The sequence below is a fragment of the Lonchura striata genome, chromosome 1A, assembly GCF_050655825.1.
Source record: "Lonchura striata isolate lonStrDom1 chromosome 1A, ASM5065582v1, whole genome shotgun sequence".
NCBI classification, from domain to species: Eukaryota; Metazoa; Chordata; class Aves; order Passeriformes; family Estrildidae; genus Lonchura; species Lonchura striata.
The window spans coordinates 62,381,263-62,403,533 of NC_140741.1; the positions used below are offsets into that span (position 1 = coordinate 62,381,263).

A 22,271-nucleotide genomic window follows, 5' to 3' on the forward strand; every position below is an offset into this window, starting at 1 on the left:
CCAGCCTGCTCCTCTGACCAGAGCAGTTCTCTGTGTGCTAGGTATGTGCCCATCCCCTGGCTTGTCAACAGCCGCATGCTCTTTTGGTTTTTTTTATTTTCCCCTCTCCCCTTCCTTCCACAAACCCTTTAAATGTCAGCTTTTGTCTAGTCACAGAAGTTTCCCAAGGGGGTCAGAGAACTGTTTCCTACTGAAGCCCATGGGACCACAATGGGGGAGTGTGGGACTCATCCTGGTGTGACTCCCATAGGTCGTCACAGCCTATGGACACCCCATCTGCATCAGGGATTGCCGTGGGAATGTCCCTCGGGCGGCTCTCCTGTCTGCTCCTGAGTGAATTATTAGCCCTTGGCAGACAGCAATGTGGATGTTAGGGATTATTTACTCCCCCGTGCTTGCTCCCTGTGCACAGATGGGTTACACCACACAGCTCACAACAGCTCTCCCAGCACAGCTGCTTCCAGGGCTTTGGGGTAACAGCCCAGCCATGGCCCAGCCTGTTTCCCATGCATTGAGCCCGCTGATTGCAAAACCATGTGGGGAGGGGATGTGCAGCATCCTGGCACGGACAGGCAGCAGCTGTGCTTTTCTCCAGCCACAGAAGGACCACAAAGCCCAGATCTGGCTCCTGACTTTGCTCTCTCACGTCATCAGGAAGGGCGGAGCTTTGCTCTCCTTCAGGCTCCTCTCTTCAGCTGCTGAATTGCTGCTTTCTGGCTCCTGCTCAGGATGTGGGATCCTGTGCCTCACCCAAAATTCATCCCTGTGGTGTAACCCAGGTGGTGGAGTTATTGCCTCTCTGAAGGGGAAGCTCCCCTGCTCCTCTTCTGGGACAGCTAAGGCACTTCTGGCATCTCAGAGTGAACATTTAAGTGAATCTCTGCAACTTCAAAAACAGTTTAAGTTAAAAATTACTCTTTGTCTGGAGGCTTGAGGAGTCTGGAGAATGTTAATGGAAACCAGAGGCATTTACCTTTAGAAAATGTTTCTAAGTCCCACTTAAATTTAAAGAAGTGCATTTTGGTGAACCAAAAAACTTCCTTTCAAGAAGTATGTTTTGGTGTGTGCAAAATTGCAATGTGCTCAGGAGTTCTTTATGATGCAGGGCAGACACTCTAGGGACAATAAAATAGTTGAAGGCAGTTTGGGGATAAAGATGTATTGAGTAAAGACAATGACTCATTATGAAAGAATGGGAAATCTGTGTGTCACTCGGGACAGACCTTCTGGTGATGGCCCTGACTGCCCCATGTCACTGGTTGTGTCTGTCCTACTCTAAAGCAGCCAGGGATGGTATTCTCCCTGTGTAGCTGCTGATGGTGACCTGTCTGGATGCTTTATAGCAAGTGAGAGCAGCTCAGCATCCTGGGGGCATGTAGGGTCGTGCATGTTCTTGCTCTGTCTAAGACCATACAAACAGATATGCTGTCTTTGTGGCTTGCAAGCTTGGAGCCAAAGGCTGCCCTCGGCTTCAGGGCAGGTGTGCCTGTTGGCTATGATGCCTGGTAGCAAGTAAAGCTCCCAGAATGCCTGTGTCCCAGGAAATCACTGCATTCATAGCATGAAATCCTCTTGCCATCCAAACAGAGGAAACTACTTGCAGACTGCCTACTGGAAATGTTCCTGGTCCATGCGTGCTTCCAGCCTGAGCCTGGATGTTGTTTTGGAGAGTGATAGTTGGGTTGAATCAGGTCTGTACCTGCAACTGTGCTGCCATGTCAGTAGTGCAGGTGGCCCAGCTGCAGAGCCCAAGAGCCTCTCCTGTCTGCTGTGTTCAGAAGTACTTCTCCTCCTGTGTCATTTAAAATGTCATAGCTTCATCACTGTCTCAACATAGCCAGGATCTGTTGTAAACATTGCTCTTCCATTTTAGCTGCTCAAGTGAATCTGGCCAATGTGAATGCCGACCCCACATGTTTGGACGTCAATGCAACCAGGTGGAGCCTGGCTATTATTTCATTTCACTTGATCATTACATCTACGAGGCAGAGGAAGCCAACTTGGGTCCAGTGAGTAGCAGTTTTAGTGGTCTGGAGTGTCTGGAGAGCTGTGGGAAAGTTGTTCACCAGTTGGTTCTTGGAAGTGTCTTTTATACTCTTTTGTGTTTTTCAATTAAAATGTGGAAAACACAAAACTGAAATGTATCAGAAAACCATTAACCTGTGGCTTTGCAATCTTAGTATCAATAAATAATGGAGTAATTGAGGGGGGAGGAATTGTAATTTTTCTTTTTAAAACAGTGTTTTTGATCGTGACTATACAGTTAGTTTTCTGTCACCATCCCTCTCTGTACCCCACCGCATCCATTTCTCCTCTTATCTCAAGAGAGGTGGGACACAGACACAGAGGCTCTTGTCTTTGGTGCTGCTTCACTGGGAGTGAACAAAGCACATGTTTAAGCACATTGCCACAGGTTTTATAGTTTCTGTACATCAGTAACATATTTTATTAATGATTAAAATCATATTGGTTGTGCAAAAAACTGTTTTTGTAAGTGAGGTTGCCTCTAGCTTGTTTTGCCTGCTGGTGTGGTACAACAGGGTCTCTGGCTCTTTCTGTTGCTCATTACACAGCCTTGTTTGCAATTCATTAACAGCAGCTAGGTGATTATATCAATCACTTTTGCCTCCAGCAAGGAGACAGGGAGATGGAAATAATGATTTCTCTAAAGCAGATCCTTGCTTGCCTACAATCAGGGCTCTTGGTGCCCTAATTTATTTATTTTGAGCAAAATGCAGCCACTTTGCAGTTTCAGCCAAGGCAGAGGATTTTTTGCTCCCATATAACTGCATATAGGGAGCAGAAGTTGTACCACAGCAGAGGGCACATGAGCTGGCACAGGGTTTTTGGTGCATTTGTGTCCACCCAGCTGGAGAGGTGGTACCTGAGGCCCTTCCAAGGCTCAGGGATGGAGAAGCCCAGCACAAAAATCCACCCTGCCAAGCAAGAGCAAGGGGATGTGCTGCTGGTTTGCCTTCTGAAACCTTGAGAACAAACTTTAAAAACACCAATATTGAAAACCTTTCTCACAAATCTGATGATAGAATAAAACTTCAAATTCCCAGATAGGGGCCCAACACAAGACAAAATGCAGTGGCACAGAGTTGTAGGGATTGACAGCAGTGCCAAGTCCCTGTGCTCCTACAGCTGCATACCCTTGCTCACGTCCTGCCTGCCATCCTTTCTGGGGAGCTCTGATCTTTGTGCAAAGCCAAAGGCTAATAACTTAAGCCAGGATTGAAATACCTGTTCCCTGTTTTGTAGGGAGTGAACATAATAGAGCGCCAGTACACACCAGACCGCACACCGTCATGGACAGGCATAGGATTTGTGAGAGTCCCTGAGGGGGCGTACCTGGAATTCCACATTGACAACATCCCCTACTCCATGGAGTATGATGTTCTGATCCGCTACGAGCCGCAGGTGGGTTTGTGAGTGTAGGCATTGCTGCCTCCCAGCAGGTGCTGGCTGTCCTGGTGCACAGCTGACATGAGCCTGGCACTTCAAGGAGTCATCAGGGCTCAAAGACAAGGACAGGTGCTCAGTTAAATGTCTGAGATGTGTGAAAATCCAAGATTATGTTGACTATTTCTAGTACTATTTGCTTTAGAGTTTGTTTCACTATTGCATTTTTTCAGCACCTGTTTAATGAGCAAATTAAAAAGCAACAAGTCCCATGAGGGTAGATTAGACTACAAATTTGTTATTGGCCAGATCAGATGGGCATTGTGTGCCTTAGGATGCAAATTGCCCATCTTGGATGTTGAATGTCTGCAGCCAAAAGTTTGCAAGCAGTTGGAAAGAGAAAAATCCCTCAATCTGCTTGCCTGTTGGCAGCAACTAACGGCAGTGAATACTCAGATACAGGACCTAGAGGTGAGGAGAGAAGAGGTCAGCAAACCCCCTGGTGATGCCATGATGCAGATGGGGCTGCTGGCCATCTCCTCCTTGTTCTCAGTCCACACCTGCAGCTGGTAGATGCCCCATTGATGCTGCAGCTGTATCCCCATCCCCCTGAAGCACCGTGACCATTCTGTCTGTGCTTATTCTTTTCCAGGCCTGAGCTCTGGATGCTTTCAGGAGTTCATGATTATTACTTGATACTGATGAGCCTTTTTTCCCCCCTAGTTGCCTGATCAGTGGGAAAAAGCTGTGATCAGTGTCTCACGGCCAGGCAAGATTCCTACAGGTAGCCGCTGTGGCAACACAGTTCCTGATGATGATAATCAGGTGGTTTCACTGTCACCTGGATCCAGGTTGGTGTAACTGGATGGACAAAAGAAGAGAAAAAATAGAACATTTAAAAATTGAAGTACAATAATGTCATGTTTTCAGTTTGCTGTAACCTCTATGAAAATAGGTGGGTTATTAAAACCACATTTAGTAGTGTGTCTGTAGACTCAAAGCTTTTAAGTTTATTCTCATACTCTGATAGGGTTTGTTCACTGAGTAGAGGGAAGGGGAGGTGTTTGCACAGCCTGTGAGTGAACACTGGCTTGACTCTTTACCTTGCTGATAACCTTTTTCCGGTTGTGACTTTTCACAAGCCTCCAAACTGCCTCTCTCACATCGCAGCTTTTGTTCTGTTGGGTCTTGGCTGCTTTCTGTTATCTTGATTGCTCTATAGGGGCACCTGAAATGTTTTATGGTGCCATACGTTTGAAGTAAGGACTGTTTCCTGTTCCTTATTCAGATACGTTGTTCTCCCGCGGCCTGTGTGCTTCGAGAAGGGGCTGAATTACACCATCCGCCTGGAGCTGTCCCAGTACTCCTCGGTGGATACGGAGACTGAGAACCCGTACACACTCATTGACTCTGTGAGCAGAATTTATTTCAGGAATGCTCTTAAAAGCAGGGAAGTTGACATCTCCCCTGGCATGTGTCTATGTAAATTCAAAGTAGTATTTTGCAGTGTGGTTGCTTACAGCTGAAGTCAGATTTCAACTGAACAATGTAAGGCAGCATAGGTTTTTTCAAAAGTTCCTCAAAGTATGTGAGGTTTTTTTCCTGCTAAGAGGCTGTTGAGATATTTTGCAGTACTGCAGCTAGTTCACAGACCTATAGTTTCTCTGGGGAGGCTAATGTGTGTCATGTAGGTCATGAAAATCAATGTCAGTGTTAATCTTCTTTAGAATGGATAGAATTTGGTAGATTTGGTAAGAATTTGTCAGATACCAGAAGTATTCCACCAAAACTGGAGAAATACTGTCATTCCAAATTCTGTCTGTTTGCTTTTTTTGCCAAAAAAGTTTAGAAACTGGGATAATACTAAATTTTCACAATTTTGGTGGAGGCTATTTATAGGTAGTGACACTTTGTCATTGTAAAATTGTTTTGTAGCTTGTTCTCATGCCATACTGCAAATCGCTGGACATATTCACAGTGGGAGGCTCGGGCGAAGACGTGGTCACAAACAGTGCTTGGGAAACTTTCCAAAGATACCGGTGTTTGGAAAACAGCAGGAGTGTTGTGAAAACTCCCATGACAGATGTCTGCAAGAACATAATATTCAGCATTTCTGCACTACTGCATGAGACTGCGTTGTGTACGTAGCCATCTACTTGTAGGGCAAACTGTGCCTGGGAGCTGGATGGCACTTGCAGGCAGAGCAGTTTGCATGGGGAAGGCGTCTACGTGGGATGAGGTAGGGAATTCCTGTCCTGTGCCACAGTGCTCACTTTCTCCAATGTTTTTCTCTGCTCAGCATGCCAGTGTGACCCGCAGGGCTCCCTGAGTTCAGTGTGTGACCCCAATGGAGGACAGTGCCAGTGTCGTCCCAACGTTGTTGGAAGACAGTGCAACAGATGTGCCCCTGGCACCTTTGGGTTTGGGCCAAGCGGATGCCGACGTATGTTAAACTTTTGGCTCTGGGCTGTGCTGTGGTTGGGGCCCTGAGGTTATGGCTTGTCATGGAAACTCATCCGTTCTCCTGCTCTCCCTGCAGCGTGCGAGTGCCACGTCCGAGGCTCTTACAACGCCTTCTGCGACGTGGAGACGGGCCAGTGCCACTGCTTCCCTGGGGTGTACGGGCGGCAGTGCGACCGCTGCCTGCCCAGCTTCTGGGGCTTCCCCAGCTGCCAGCCCTGCCACTGCAATGGCCACGCTGACGACTGCAACCCCTACACTGGGGAGTGCCTGAGCTGCAGGGACCACACAGCCGGACACAACTGTGAGAGGTATGGCCCGTGTGCCCTTTCCCTGGCCCCTCTCCTTCCCCTCGGCAGGGTGGGCACAGCAGCTCAGCTGTTCCTCTCTGGCGCTGGCGCTCAGGCAGGTGCTAAACCGCAGCAAAAGTCCCTGGGCCCAGGGAGTCAGAGAAGCACTTGTGGTCCTGGAGATTGATGGGAGTGGGGATCCCCACTGCCCTGCCTGCAGCCTTGCATGTCACTGCAGTGCCTGCATAAGTGACCAAGAGCACACTGCGGGACCCCAGGCCTTTGGCGAGCCATTGCAAGCCTTCTGAGAGGCCTTGCAGTGGCAGGGCTGATGTGCAGCCTTGGGTCTCCTGCTCCTGTACTGGTGTAAACCAGGCAAATATGTGTCTGTGGACACAGCTGTTAGGAGTTTGAGTGGTAAGGGAGAGCCATAAGGATGTTTCTGCCCTTTGCTTCTTCACAGTGGTAGAAAATCTGAGCTTATTTACAGCAAGGCTGCAGTGTGTTTACCTGCAGTCCCTGCATGCTGTGTACTCTGTTGTGCAGATGCCAGGCTGGCTACTATGGAGACCCCATCCTGGGATCAGGTGACCACTGCCGCCCCTGCCCTTGCCCTGATGGCCCCGAGAGTGGACGCCAGTTTGCCAGTGGCTGCTACCAGGATCCAGTCACACTGCAAGTCGTGTGTGTCTGTAGCGTGGGATACATAGGTACTTGGTGGGACTGTGGAGGGGTGGCTGGTTAGGTTGAACCTCTCAGGGAGAGGATATGTTCCTATGGGTTAGATGTGACCACAGCACCAGCATCCGTGAGTTGTTGCAGGGGGTTGCCTCACTTGGAAGGTGCCAGGGCAGAGTGGTTTGTGTGGGTGGTGCCAGCACCATGACCATGAACCTCATCTGCAGCAATGAGGGATGAGTGGTGCTTGACAGGACAGCGCTGGAAATGAGGGGATGAGCAACATGCCTTGGTGGCCTGGGTGGTACTATCCATGCTCTGCGCCAAGTTGCTGTGGTCTCGCCACGTGCTGTCTCTGTTTCTTTAAACATGATCCAGTTAATGCCCGCCCAGTAATGGTCTTTATTGCCTTACGGGGCTGCGCACTAGGGAGCTGTGATGGCCATTCCCACTGTGCCTGTTTGTTCAAACAGGCAGTCGATGTGATGAATGTGCGTCTGGCTTCTTTGGGAGCCCTGATGAGGTTGGTGGCGCCTGCCAGCCGTGCCAGTGCAACAACAACATCGACACCACTGACCCAGAGGCCTGCGACAAGAGGACTGGAGCGTGCATGAAGTGCCTGTATCACACCGAGGGTGAAAACTGCCACCTCTGCAGAGAGGGCTACTACGGGAGTGCCCTGCAGCAGGACTGCAGAAGTGAGTGGGAGACACGGCTGCAGCCCCAGCACCAGCTTTGTCAGGAGCAGCAGTGAACACCTATGTGCTTTTACCTGGGGGCATTTGGGGTGGAGGAAAAACCTTAGTACTTCCAGCTGGAGTTGCCTGCAGTTGCCCTGCAGCTGGGTGGGGCTCCTGGCCCCCATTTGAGAGGGAGGAGTGAGGCAGCATTTACATTTGCTGAAAGGAGGGAGGATTTTGCAGGAGAAGGGCTTCTTACCCTCTTGATACTGGTCTCTGTTTATATCTTCTCCAGAGATAAAATCTTGGGGGGAGGGTTTGGCTTTTGTGTACACCAGGTCCCTGCAGGTGTGGTTGGGCAGTGGGAATGAAGGCTGTGATAGGAAGCTGAAATGGTGGTGGGGAGGCAGACCCACCTCTCCTGTGGCATCTGGCACAGCCCAGCAGGACAGGTGGGGTCACTGAGCAGGCCAGCTTGCTGTTGGCCAGTTCACCACTTCAAGCAGATCTGTCACCACAGCTGACTGAGGAGAGCTGGGCAGACCTGAGCTTTGGTTGTACAGAGGGCGGAATGGAGAAGAGCAGGGAGGGTTGGGCTGGTTGAATGAGGGACTCCTGTGGCCTTTTGTGTGCTGGGGCAGAAGCTGTAGAGGCGGCCAGCCGCGGGACATGAGGTGGGCTCTTGAGCAGTGCTGGGTGTCATTCAGTGTTGGGTCAGCCAGGCCTGGCCACTGGCATTGGGACGTGCCAGCATCTGCCCACACCTCTGCAGACTCAGAATAAACCAGATGTGAAGTCGGGGCAGTCTGGTAGCGGGGGCAGGTTGACGTGGAGGTGCCGCGCTCTTTCCCTCACAGAGTGCGTCTGCAACTACCTGGGCACTGTCCGGGAGGACTGCGAGGGCTCGGAGAGCTGCCGCTGCGAGGCGGCCACGGGGCAGTGCCGGTGCCTCCCGAACGTGGTGGGGCAGACCTGCGACCGCTGTGCCCCCCACACGTGGCGGCTGGCCAGCGGCACCGGCTGCGAGCAGTGCGACTGCGACCCCGCGCGCTCCCTCGGCCCCGCCTGCAACGAGGTGAGGCAGCGCGGGTGCGTGCCCGAGGCTCGGCCCCTGCCTGCTGCAGGGATGAGCTGCTGAGGGGCGCGCACCTCCTGATGGGTTTGCCTTTTGACTTTGACAGTTCACAGGCCAGTGCCACTGCATGCCGGGTTTCGGAGGCCGGACCTGCCGGGAGTGCCAGGAGCTCTTCTGGGGTGACCCAGGCGTGGAGTGCTTAGGTGAGTCCAACCCTGGTACCTGCTCCTTTTGGAAGTGTCTGTGTGGCTGGGCACACCATCACATCCTGGTTCACTGGGACACCCCTGCCAGGAACAGCGCACTCGAGCCTTGGAACAGAGGGAAAAGGGCATAGTGGGGTCTGCCCTGGGGTTTTGGTGCCATGCAGGATGGGACATGTGGTAGGAGCCCAGGCCTGTGCTTGTCTGTGTTTTTCTTGTCTGACCTTTATTTAGAAACAAAACTTTTTAGAAGCAACTCTTCCTTAAGGATAAGGTTGCAATGCCGTCAGGTAAGCCAGCATGATAAGAAAACATATTGCAAGCATTTGAGTTTGAGAATTGCTCTGGAAAACAGTTCCCTTTGCCTTTCAATTGTGTGTAGCTGAAGACCACTGTTTCTTGTGTCTTACAGAGACTGGAGGTTTTTTTTTACTAGGAGACTTTCCTTATATTTCAGATAGAATAAAGGAGAAAGCAGAGACCATACAGTGGGTTATCCATAGCTACATGCTGCAAAACAGAGCACCATGAAGTAGGTTGTTTAGAAAACTGGATGGCCTCTGTCTTTTCATTATAAACAAGTCTGTTCTTTTTTAGCTGGAAAAGAAACTTCAAAAATTGTCCAGACCAGAACAAACTTGTATCTCTGATCTGTTCAAATAGGAACCTTTGCCAGGAGGGTTTGCAATAGATTAAGGTATTTTTTTCCTGCAGGGAGGAATGTGCTTGCTGTGGTCTTTAATAAATCCCTTATAATAGAGATACCTTAGAGCCCATTGTCTTGGTAGATAGGCAGGTCACAGCTACTTGGTTACTGCAGCAGATGAAAGGACTGGGGAGTTGTCTCAATTCCTGAGTACATATTGGGTTTCTTGGGGGAAAGGCTGCCTTTGAGAGGCTGTGTATGTTCTGACATGGTAAAGGGTGTGCTGACCCTGCTGGCTCCAGGGCAGGGATTGTCTTTTGCTATCAGTTGTCTCCATCAGGGTTTATTGATGGAGTCCATCTGCATACCTTAGCGGCAGGATTTTGCAGCATAGCATAATTTCTGATCTCCTGGAGTTTCTGCTGTCTTTTGAACGTGTGAAAACCTGTTTTATTTTTTATGAAGATATAATATAATCTTCAGAGCCTATTTTTACCATGTGAGATCTACACTCCCAGTCCACCATTCCTTCTGTGCCCTAGTGGCAGAGAAGACTCCCTCGGGTGGAAAGGCAGATTTTCCTTCATAATTACATCCAACAGGAGGTCTCTGTGGCAGGTGGGGAGAGCTGCTGCCCAGGGCTGAGCAGTGGCAGCCTGCAGTGTGATGCTCTGGACAGGCTCCAAGCGTGTGCTGGCTCGGGGAACACATCCAGCCGGGTGGTGCTGCTGGCTCTCCCCGTGTGCTGGGGTCAGTGCCTCCTGCCTGTCTGCTATCTCTCCTTGGCAAGAAGACAATTGATTTCTCAGCCCTCATTTAGCCCCGGGGAGTGAGTGGTGATGTTCAGGCTGGCAGACCTGCAGCTGCTGCGTGGGCAGGTAGCAGTTCTCAGGGATAAGTGGGTTGCAAGCGAACTGGAAAACCATGCTGTTTACGGAGCTGCTGAGCAGTGTCCCTGGAAAACAGTGGATATCTGGCCTGCAGCCAGTGAAGCTGGAACTGAGACAAGGCTTTGTCACAAAGATGGTTGCAAGGAACGTGGACTTCTGCCACGGCATTTGCCACCTGGCATGTTCTTGCTGGACCAATCAGCCAGTATGGCCACATTTTGTGCTGCATTCAGGAGCAAAATAGAAACCAATCTGGATGGGGAAGAGCAAAAACTCTGAACCATGTGAGTGTGGACACAGTCTTCACCAAGCTGATGCAGAGTTGTGGACATTGCTCCCAAGGACTCCAGTGCAGGATCCTCCACTCTCTAGGGCAAGTGGGTTCTGCTCAAGGTTGGAAACTACCAACCTTGCGTGAATCAATTACTCTAAGGACAGTGATGTGTGATCTCTTCATGAAAGGTCTTCAGGTTGCTAGCATCAAGAAACACAAGCTCCTGATGAGAAATGGGGACCATACTGCTCATGTTGCTTTGACAAGCTTTACAATCCTAAATAATCCCAAGTGTCTGCAAATAAGCTCTGGACATAGCTGTGTGGAGGTGTGCAAAATGGCCTGCTTAGGATAGGCTGGGGCTGCAGCTCTGCATGGGTTCTCAGGCACTTGCAGCAGCAGTGAGTTGTGGATGTGGCCCAGGGTCTCAGTACACTCCATGGGATACCCCATTGCCAGCTGTGATGTCTCTTTTAGAAACCTTGGTAAGATCAGACATGGTGAAAGAGAAGGGAAGGTAAGTTTTTGTACCTGGTCTGGGTGCTACAGTCTGTGTCCTCTGCTGTGGACAAAAAGTGTCACCTGATGTCTGCTCTGCATGTCCACAGAGATCACACTGGCACCACACTGCTGGGGCCAGCTGAGGTGGGTGCCTGTATTTGGACAGCATCGGGAACCCACAGCACTGGCTGCACTTCAGCACCCACAAATGTCCACTGGGGATTGCACACCACACAGAGCCTGTGGCTAGGTCTTCAGAGACTGCTTACTCCCTGTGCTTTGAAAAAGCACAACATTCACTGAATTCAACATAGTGCCTGAAACAAGCACAGCAGAGGTATAGAGGATGGGGAAGAGCTCAGCATTTCTCTCTTGGCCTTGTGCAGGTCCCTGGGAGGATTGCAGTGGGCAGGAGCTGTGCTGTGAGCATTGCCTGCTCTGGAGGTGGTGCCAGCCCCTTGGCAGGACTCTTCTGCCATTGCTCCAGCCTCAAGCTGGCTGCAGCTCCACATGAGCCTGTGTGTGTGCACATAAAAATCCTACCTAAGGCAGTAAATAACAGCACTACAGAGTTCATCAAATTCAGGGCTCCCAGGCATTCTGCTGGAGCATTTCCAAAGCCTGGCAACTAAAGTGCAGGACTTGGCATGCTGAGTTCTGCACCAGTTTCAACCCACAAAGCATGTCTCCAGCAGAAGGCTGCAGGCTCCTGGAAAGCCTGAGATGTGGAGTGGCTGCAGATGCAGCTCAAACAATGCCTTTGCACAGTAGATACTTAAAGTATATGTTTCATCTAATATGAAGGAGATGACAATTTTACTGTTATTACTGTTGTAATAAGTTGAATAAGCAGACCTGAGTGCAGTTAGTAGGAGGTACTGTGTGAGATTGGGAGTTAGGTGGTGTTGCTATAACCCCTTCACAAGAAGCATGTCCTGTGTTGGACATGAGTATCAAGGCTTAATGTAAAATCACAGAATTTAACTGAACTACAGTGAAAAAAAAAAGTAATGTTTTTTGTCAAATACACACTGCATACATTGATAAGAATGTTGTTTTTATAAGTTTTTAGTCTTTGTTATGTGGCTGGTGCTGGAACAGCTGTTCACTAAAAATTACCCTATTGCCATTTAAGAATAAGTTTTATAGTCTTAAAATTTAACACGCGGGTCTTAAGCTAGTCACATAGGCTGCTTTTATAGGAGATGTTTTTGGTGTTCAGAGATTTCTTATTTCTTATTTCTTTCTGTGAGAAGTGCCTAAAGGAAGTCAGACAAATTCTATACTAAAGAAAATAGAATTTTCACTTTGACTTTCATGATTTTAATTGACCTAGGGTCATAAAATATTGCAATGTGTATTGACTGTTTGCAGAGAATTATCCTTTTGGCATGGTCTGCTAGCATGTTAAGATGTAGCACAACTCCAGTAATTTTAGGCTGGGATCTTATCTTAACATTCCTACTGAAAACCCTAATGCTGAGGAGTTACCACTATGCTTTCAGAGTAACTTGAATCAATAGCTGATTATTCAGAAGAAATTTGCTAGCTCTGCAAAACTTTCAACCTTACAAATTGTTGAATGGTTTTCCTATCAAAGTGCCTCACTACCACTGGAAATTATGCCAGGAAAATATGTTTGAACAAAACCTTAGTGTTTTTTTCTGTGGAGGAGTTAAACATCTGATGCTCACCACCCTCAGTCTCAAGCAGTAAAAAAAAATATTTCTGGACAAATTATTTCTATTCAGCGTAGGGTGATGTACAACACTTGTTTGTTCCTGGCATCCCTCAGTAAAGAATTGAACACTGATATTGGTCTTCATACAGCCCATTCAGTATCCATTCTATCACTTCTGCTGTTGTATAAAGTGTTTTGACACACCTGAGTTTAAATTAAGTAATGTGCAAATATACTGTATATTGAATTACATTAGTTTAAATGGAAGTGAGTTCTAAATGTTTAAAATCAGAGGAAAAGGTAGAACTGTCAGAGTAGGTAAAACATAAAGCAATTCACAGATCCTTTTGAGCTTAAAGCAAACCTCTTAAGCTAGTTATTTGCTTCTTTTGGATTTCTCCTCTTAGGTTTTTACATGACTGCATTTGGTATACATGTTTGAGTGTTTTTTCTATCTTTAGGATCAGGAAAAAGGAGGAGAAATGCACTTATGAAGGTGATAAAAAAAGTACCCATGGATATTCAGTGTGTGCATGCACATACATGCACATGCATTTGTAAACAGATACAGCTACAATCCTTTATACTCATAATCTGCTAATCAGCAGATCCTGACTGAAGAACTTGACTAAAACATTTCCAAAAATATGGTTTCCCTGAAGTTGAAGTATGCCACAGACAAATTGCTGATTGAGTTACACACTCAATTAAAGAAAACAATGCGCCCAGTTCCAAAATGATATTTCAAAACAGAGACCTATTGTTTAATTTAGTAAATGCTCCTTTGAATATTCTTAAATCTTGGGCCAATGATTTCAAAAGACTTCTTTTCCTCTACTGTGTTTTCCATGGGAGGTACTGCTATGTTCTGCTCTGCTTACAGATTTGAGGCCTGTCTTAGCACTGATCTTCAATGCAAGCAGCCGTGTCTGCATTAACTTCCAGCCTTTCACCTTGGCTTTGGGCCATCTGTCTAAAGGGAGAGTAATCAACCATTTGTCTTGAAGGCCTTTCCAACTCAAAGTGCTCAAGGCATCCAAGTATCTTGAAGTAAACTCAACATCTGTTTGATTTTGCAGTGCAAAATGAACTACTTTTCCAGTTTTTTGTCATATAAGCATAGGGACGCCAAATAAAGGAGTTTACAGGACTTTGTCTTTCTCTATACCACATATGAGTATAAAGCTATTGGTAGCTACTAAGCCACATCTGAAACATCTGCAGGCACATCTGAATCCCTAGATGTGCCTGTGTGTTTCTTGTTCTTGAAAAAGTTCAGATTAACTAGATATACGCTAACAGTGGATGTATTGTATTACTCAGGTCTCACATCAGATTTAGGAATGTGCTGGTTGGAGCCAAAATCTCCTAGCAAAGCAATACTTTGAAGGTCGTGTTTGAGTTAGCCTGTTGGGTACAGGACTGCTTCTGAATTGCACAATGACCATAGGAGTAGTTGGACATAACAAAGGAGGTGTTGGAGGAACAAGAACTCTGCTGTGGCTAGAAGTGATGGTGGGTACTTTGGGCAAACACTGTGCTGGATCATTCTGACATGGTGTTTGCTCTGTTTCTAGTGGGTGATAGGAATCAGGGTATCTCTGGTATTCACATCCCAGTTCATTGGCAGTGATAATTTATGAATGTCACAGGAATTTTTTTGTGTATGTGCACTATCTTGAATGATAGATGTGTGACTCAGTTGTTTTTCCATGAGCTATTTGCCAATCCTATGCCAGTTTTTTCCAAGTCTTTGCCAGCTCGGAGGGCCTCCTTTCCTTTCACATACATCCTGCCACTGTAACTATGCTTTTGTTCCTTTAGGATGCCCTTCAGTCAAAGAGACTGAAATTGGTGGGTTCTTGGCAGGCAGGCATTGCCTGAGGCAGAGGTGAAAGCTGGCACTGAGCTATTTGCCTGGGGGACTGCAGTGTTCAAGGTACTCTTCACTCCTGAGAAGGCTTTATATGATCTTGGTTTGGGTTTGCTTTCCTTCTCTTGAGAACTGGCTGCAACTGAAGTGAATAGAGGGTTTGATCCCCACCATGGCATAAAGGGAAGGTGTTTTTCTTCAGTGGCCTTGACTGTGCTCCTTGCTGGGTGTAAAATGCCTGGTGATGGTGTCCTGGGCACAAGGTACAGGACTCATCCACTAGAGATGTTGGAGATGGTTGCGGTGAAATCTGGCATGGTCCTGTATATGGTTAATATCTTGGGAAGATAATGAAGAATAGAAAGAGCAGTATGAAACCAGCACTTTTGAAAGCCATTCTATATACATTTAATTCAGGGGACTGAGGTAATTCAGAGCCAGAATTGCCTGCTTGTGGGCTTGATAAAACATCTTAAAATTAAGAAATAAGACATAGTAATGTTTCTAGCTGCCTTGTACAATTTTCTCATGGTCCTGCAAAGCTCGGTTTGGGAGTTTTGTAGGACTGGATTCTTCTAACTGTTGTTCTGCATTTAGAATAAATTCATTGCGTCTTTGATCGTATCATCCCCCAGCAGACAGTTGTGGAGTTTAGGTTTCCACTTAAAAAAACAGTATGTTAGTACCTAAATTATTTTCTCTTCTTCCTTAGTATTTTCTGGTTCCAGAGATTTTGGAATCCACTCTACCATGTAAATGCTACTAAAGCCATGTCATCTGCATTTCCTGAACATGCAGGTATTCAGGAGTAGAATTACCAATATGGGGTTACGGGTGTTTTTCACATAAGCCTTTTAAATCTGCAAGTAAATATAGTGATCTGATTTGCCAGCAGCAAGTATTCATGTAACTTGATCGGACCTCAGGATCTTTGAGAAAAACCACATGCCATTTAGCCTCTTTCTATACGGAGGAATTGGAACAATTCATCATTATACCAAGGGCCTTATTAGTTGACAGAAGGGTTAACTGACCTTCAAACAGGAACTCAACAGTTTGCCTGCAGGGAACATATTCCATGGTGAGTTGACTATTTAAGCACTTTTGATGTAAAGTAAAAACAATCTCTTGTGTCAGGGTATAGTTCAAAGAACAAAAGACCGTTTTGCTCAATTGTGCAGGCAGCAGAAGTTATTTTTGTCTCTTGCCTATCATATTCACATTGTACAAGAAAGTCGTTTTGTTGAGGAGTGATTTGTTCTGCTGGGGCTCTTTGTTTAATTTTTGAACTGAAGACCACCACTGTGTTCTGGCATTGAAGCAAACAATGTACAGTCTTGAAAACAGCTTTGTGTTTTGCCCTATTTTCAAGGGGGCATTTGCTTTGGGTGTGTGAATTGATATATGGGCCCTTTTGAGCCATTTAACCTCCTTCAAGAATGCCTGGTAAATGGATGTGTAAGTGAGGGGTTTTATCAGGTATGCCAGTCCTTTTTCTGTTTGAGGAACATGTGCTTGACCTGTTTGAGTGCACTCTGCCATAATGATAGGTAGATGATGTGCGTATTTTCAAAGCCTCTCTTTTTGTTGCTCGCTGCTGTCTCTTTATTAAAAGCTTTGCTTGTTGGTGATGTTCTCTGGTGCTGCCACCTCCTGTGTGGTTAAGGAGGTCAAGTGGCAGCCACGCTGCATGGAAATGCTTCTCCTGATAGCATTGTTATGTACAGCTTCTCCTGATAGCATTATTGTGTACAGAGGGTGTCTGTGCTTTCAGCAGTGACACTGCATCACTAATTTAAGTAACTTCTCTCTGCAATGCATTAGTGCCAAAGAAATGCATTTCATGAAGGTGTGAATACTTACTCTGAAGTCTGTGCCCAGTGTGAAATAATTTTTTAAAATATTATAAATCTGTTAAGTGTCCTCATTTCCACTGATGGTGACATTGAGGGTGACAAACAGCATGTAGGCTCTTGGTCCCTAACAGCTTAAACACTACAGGGCTGCCCATGACCACATTCTTTGTTCTATTCTACTTTTCGCTGCCAGATTTTTTTCTGCTTTTCTGTATACCCAAAATGTCAGCCCAGTGCCAGGCTCCTCAGTGTGTGTTGTGAATGTTTTCCCACTATCCATGGCAGAAGCATGATCTGAGCCAGTCCCTGTATCTCTGCCTAGAAGATCACACAAGGGCTTTTGCTCCATAGATTTATCCCGTTCTTGGAAGCCAATTCCCCTTTTAGCACCCACAGCACCTTATGGAAGAGAGCTCCTCCACTTAACCAAGTGCTGTGTAATCAGTTATCTCCTTTTAGTGTGCTGTTTGTGGGAGGTGCAGGGGAAGATGGTTGGGTTTTGATCTGCAGGATTTCTCACCTGATTGTTCTCCTCTGCTGGAGGAGACAGTAAATGGCTGTTCCTAATTCAATTTTCCTTTTTCTCTTATGGTTTGCTCTTAAACCCTCTGCTGTGCGCCTGCCTGCCACTTCTTTTCCTGTCCCGAGAGCCTTGCTCTACTCACTCTTCGTTGCAGGAGAGAAACTGTAATGAAGTTTCTCTCTAGCTGACATCTGAACATTGCAACAAGTGGTGTCCATCCTTGCTCCATTATTGTTCTTATTGTTTCCAAGATGTGCAAATCCTGATCTCCTCTTGAGTTATTTCCCCATCTCTCTCCCCTGTCTCACTTGCACTTGCTCCATACATAAATGATACATCCATAACTAGCTTTTTATAACTGAGACACTGCCCACATCTGTATTCTTTTCACCACTTTATTATAACTAATTTTTTTTCCCACCCTGCCAACATCACTGTCATTTCCCTCTCCATGGCCTTTACATGTGCTTTTTTCTCCTCCCAGCATGTGACTGCAACCCTCGTGGCATCCAGACTCCGCAGTGTGACCGTGCCACTGGGCAGTGCATCTGCAGTGAAGGGGTGGAGGGGCTGCACTGTGACAAGTGCTCCCGGGGCTACTCAGGCTTCTTCCCTGACTGCGTTCCGTGCCACCAGTGCTTTGCCCTCTGGGATGTGATCATCAGCGAGCTGGCTAATAGGACCCAGCAGTTCTTGGACAGGGCTAACACCCTCAAAATCACTGGAGTCACTGGTCCATACCAGCAGACGCTCAACACTCTGGAGGAGAAGCTCACTGAAATTAAAACCATCATCGCTCAAAATCCAGCAGCCGAGCCCCTGAAGAACATTGGGAATCTCTTCGAGGAAGCAGAGTGAGTATAGTTATAGTTAAGTTATAGTTACCTTTATAAGTCTGTCATGGGAAGAAGTGGGAGTTCCAGTCAGCTGGGATTTATGTGAGTGACTGATGTCCCCATGTTGGGCTGAGGGCACTTGGCTCCTCTGGCTGGGTGAGGGTGCTCTGGCTCCTGGGCTGCTGGAGCATCTTGCCGTGCTCTGCACTGGCAGTGAGTTCCCGTTCCACTGGGCAGAAACCAGGGAGCAGAAACTTGGTGGGACAGGCAGGAGCAGTGCAGCTGCCAGTGCTGGGCTGGGTTGTCCTGCTCCCACTGCTCTCCAGGCAGCTAATTACCACGGAGCCACTCATGCTTGCCTTGTGCTGCCCCAGGGCAAAGGACAAACACTGCTATTATGTGAGAATGAAGAGGGGGAGAGATTAAATTCTTGGATTTCCCTTGTAGCTGATGAGTTGGAAACTTCAGCTTCTTTCTGCACTCTGAGCGCGTGTTGGGGAAAGTGCCAGGTTTAAAACAAAGATTGTTTCCGTTTTTCTCAGAGTAGAAGCCTTGTATTGTCTTTTAGGGCTAAGCATACAAAAGATGGTAGTCTGGAGATGGGGCAGTCTAACATAAAGTAGGATTACAGAGGCTTTCTAGCCCTGTCTACAACTGCTCCAACTTGCTTGTGCATTGTGAAGGGAACTGCACAAAGTGAAGGGGTGAGGATTAAAGCACAAATGTCTCAATTAGGGATAGTTTCTATCCTACAGCTCCCTCCCTCCTATTGGAGAGCTGGGGATTGCTGCTGCTTCTGGACTCTGTGTGTATTGAGGGAGATCAGAGCAGCTGGGGAGCTGCTTTTTCCTGACAGATACCTTATGGGTATCTGTTCTTGCTCCTCTCTGGCGGTATAGAAAGTACTGGGCTTTGGAGGAATCCTGGAAAGCAGCAGGCTGTTGGGCTATTGAGAGAGCTGTAAATTGATCTCAGGGCTTAAATACTGCCTTGATTCTTTCAGAATGAGGAAATGCTTGACTTGGTGGGATCACCATGGATGGGAATAGCTTCCTATGCCCACTTCTGTTTCACAGCAGCCTTGACATATAATACTCACTTGCTTTTCCTTTTAGGGTTATCCTACTAGCTAAAGCCTGCTCCATGGCTCACTGAGTGAATGCTTAGAGCAGTAGGTTTTCCTCCAAAACCCTGGTGAGGAGGGATCTTTACAGAAGAGTTTAATGAATTCATTGTGTTAAAACTAAGGCTCCCCCCTCCCTGCTTCCTGAAGTTCAATTCTGCCCAATGAGCTCGTAGTAATCAAAACTACATTTGAGCTGTGTGGGATGGGAAGCAAATTATGTATGGATCATAGTAGTCAACTCTGACCTATGCAGTTGCCAAGATACAAGAGCATTACTCCAGTCCTCTGGAATCTCCCTCCCATTAATCTTACACAACACAGCTGTTTCTGAGCAATTTGGTGTTTTGGGTTTATATATGTGCTGTAGATTAGAAAGTAGGTTTGTATAATAAAGGAAACAAAACAGTATTCTAGGTAGGTATGTTCTTACAAATCACTTGGAGCTCCACTAAGGGAGGTCAGGTCCTGCCATGGGAGAAGCTGGGTACATCTCTAGCCAGCACGCTCCAGTGAAGTACGAGGTGTATGACTCTTCTCCCTCCCCATGTTGAGTCCTGTGCCTGTTTTACAGAAAGCTGACAGCAGATGTTACAGTTAAGATAGCTGACATAGAAGAAAACCTTTCAGCCTTATCAGCAAAGAGCAATAGCACAGACACAGACCTGAGTGCCCTGGAGACAGATGCCAAAAGTCTCGACCATGTTGTGAAGGAACTCGCAGAGCAGCTAGAGTTCATCAAGATCTCTGATGTTCGGGGTAAGTGTCACAGGGAGGGGGAGGAAAGCAGCAGGGTGGCCAAAGATTTAATTAGTGCATGGGTTTAAGTACCAGATTAATCATCTAATTTGTAATAAAACACAGTTCCTTCAGGACAGGTTCTTTCTGTGCATTAGCAGAGTTGCTGATGCAGCAGGAATTTTTGCCCCCTCATCTTGTCTCTCTTCCGCTGCACATTGTAAAGCTGGCTCAATTTCTTGGGGCACAGAATCATCTTAAGGTATCATGCTGAACACATTGTAGATGAGACCCAATAGAAGAAAGTGCACCACAGATTTCAAGATATGTGTGGACATTCCCCTTGCTCCCTTCAGTCTGTTAAATTGCTATTTCTGGTTGAAAAAAAAGAGCTCATGGTAAAGGGTCGAACTGAGCCACCCAAGCCTTGCATGTCCATTGGCACACTGAAATGGGCCAAGAATCAAAATTTGCTGAAGGAAGAGGAATGTCACCAAATTATTTGGAAAGCTGACTTCAAAGAAAGTATTTTTATTTTTTCTTATATATTTCCTGGTTTGCAGGAAGTCTGAGATGGTTTCCAGTGAACATGGGAGTTTTCAGACTGAGGCGAGTAGCATGTGGAACAGGGGAGTTCCTGACTTTTGGCATTCTGCAAAGGAAACCTTCCCCAAAATGCAGAGTATAGCCACCCCATAGGGTCCCTCACACCCACACAAGGCCTCTCCAGGAGTTGTCCAAAATCAACAGTTCCACAAATCAGCATCTTTCATCAAGCAGTTGTTTCTTAGGAAAGCTCTGACTAGTTTCCAAGCAGTGACTCCATAAGTCAGACATCCCAGGGCAAGCAATAAGAACTAATGGGATAAGGGAATCCTTAGAAAACAGACTGTTCCCCTAAAAACCTTCAAAGGCTGTATCTCCCTTTGCCCTTAGGACAAGCAGAATTCATTCACTAGGGACAGAGAAAGACTTAACTTCAAAGACCAGCTTGACACTCTCCACCAAGCAAAGAAGCAAACATTTTTTTCTGCAAGAGGCCAAATTCTGTCAATCTTGCAATGGCACAGCTGCCAAGGCCAGTGTTTCATTTACTGTGATATATCACTAACCCTGATGTGTCATCTGCTAACACCTGTAATATACATTACTTTGCGTTACTTAGCAGAGTTCTCATCAGCTCCCTCTGATTTCTGCAGGAGCCTTGGATAGCATCACCAAGTATTTCCAGATGTCCCTGGAGGCAGAGGAGAGGGTCAATGCCTCCACTGTTCATCCTGATAGCGCCGTGGAGCTGTCAGCACAAACGCGGCAGGAAGTGGAAGACTTAATCAATGAGAAGGAGGCCCAGTTCAAGGCTAAACAAGAGGAGCAGTCACGCCTTCTGGATGAACTCGCTGGAAAGCTGCAGAGCCTGGACCTCTCTGAGGTGGCTGAGAAGGTATGCAGCTGAGAATTGCTGGGATAAAACCCCTAGCAGAAAGAGAGTCGGGTTTGTGATGAAGCAATGGGCAGGGAGGAGCTGTAGGACATGACAATGTGAGATGTGTGGTTGGTTCATGAAAAATGCACCTTGCTGGGTTGAGCAACCCCTCTGTTTTGTGGGCTACAACTGGGTTGTTAACTGGTGGGCTCTGACACTACTGGCTTTCAAAGACCAGCCTTTCATGTTGGTCTTCCTCCCACTCTTCCCAGCCCCAACAGAGCACCTGTTTTTGCATCCCCCCTCTTCTAATCCGATGTTCTTTGCTAGGGACAGAGTTCTTACATGCAGAAAAGTGTGGCAAATCTGCTGGGCTGAGAGCCATCCTCTTCAGCCAATCCCGAGTTCAGTGCTTGCTTTCCCTAGGCTCCCCTCTTCCCTTCTGCAGCTCCATTGGGTACACTCTGTGCCTGTGCAGTGCCCGGCCAGGCTATGCTTCTGCTCACACCCACGGGCCTCAGCATCCCCCCAGGCTCATCCTCCTGCCTGAGACAAAGCAGAATTTACAGGGAGCTGGAGTCAAAAGGGCATTTTCTCCGTTGAGGGTGCCTGCTCATCTGTAAATATGATTAAGGATGGCTTTTTCTTGGGAGAGGCTGGGTGTTTCCTCAGTTTCTCTTTGAAGTTGGCCAGCTGCATTCAGTGAACAATCCCTGAACAACCCCGGGTGAAGGCAGGCTGCAGTGCACCACTCATTAACTCCCCTGGGCAGGCCAGGCCTGTGGTAGAGAGTGAGTTCTTCACATGCTGATTGTCTCTTGTCCTTTACAACCAGTCATCCCTTCCACCCCCTCAGCCCTCCTTTTTTCTTTGAAGGGAAGAAAGAGACATCTTTCTGTTTAGTTTCCCTTCCCCTACATTCCTGCCCTGACTGTTCCTTCCCCTACATTCCTGCCCAAGAGCTGAAATCTTGGGTAGATGTTTATCGAGGCAGTAAATAGTGAGTTGCTTGGGGGTGTAATCATGAGACACACAGACCCACACCCACACACCCCTTTCTGCTTTCTAGCTACTGCTGGGTTATGTGCCAAACAGGTAAGAGGGACTCATTTACAC

At 47.2% G+C, this 22,271-nt stretch overlaps 1 protein-coding gene across 1 annotated transcript in view; it reads left to right on the forward strand.

Annotated features, from left to right (window-relative positions):
* Window positions 1–22,271, forward strand: part of LAMB1 (laminin subunit beta 1) — a 41,195-nt gene that overhangs the window by 12,924 nt on the left and 6,000 nt on the right. Inside the window, exons 13-26 of the mRNA XM_021539120.3 lie at window positions 1,874–2,009; window positions 3,265–3,423; window positions 4,129–4,256; window positions 4,694–4,817; window positions 5,341–5,545; window positions 5,705–5,848; window positions 5,945–6,176; window positions 6,702–6,865; window positions 7,307–7,531; window positions 8,371–8,588; window positions 8,695–8,791; window positions 17,520–17,889; window positions 19,569–19,753; window positions 20,932–21,173. Coding sequence (XP_021394795.2) covers window positions 1,874–2,009; window positions 3,265–3,423; window positions 4,129–4,256; window positions 4,694–4,817; window positions 5,341–5,545; window positions 5,705–5,848; window positions 5,945–6,176; window positions 6,702–6,865; window positions 7,307–7,531; window positions 8,371–8,588; window positions 8,695–8,791; window positions 17,520–17,889; window positions 19,569–19,753; window positions 20,932–21,173 — 2,629 coding nt within the window. The remainder of the gene's footprint in view (window positions 1–1,873; window positions 2,010–3,264; window positions 3,424–4,128; window positions 4,257–4,693; window positions 4,818–5,340; window positions 5,546–5,704; window positions 5,849–5,944; window positions 6,177–6,701; window positions 6,866–7,306; window positions 7,532–8,370; window positions 8,589–8,694; window positions 8,792–17,519; window positions 17,890–19,568; window positions 19,754–20,931; window positions 21,174–22,271) is intronic.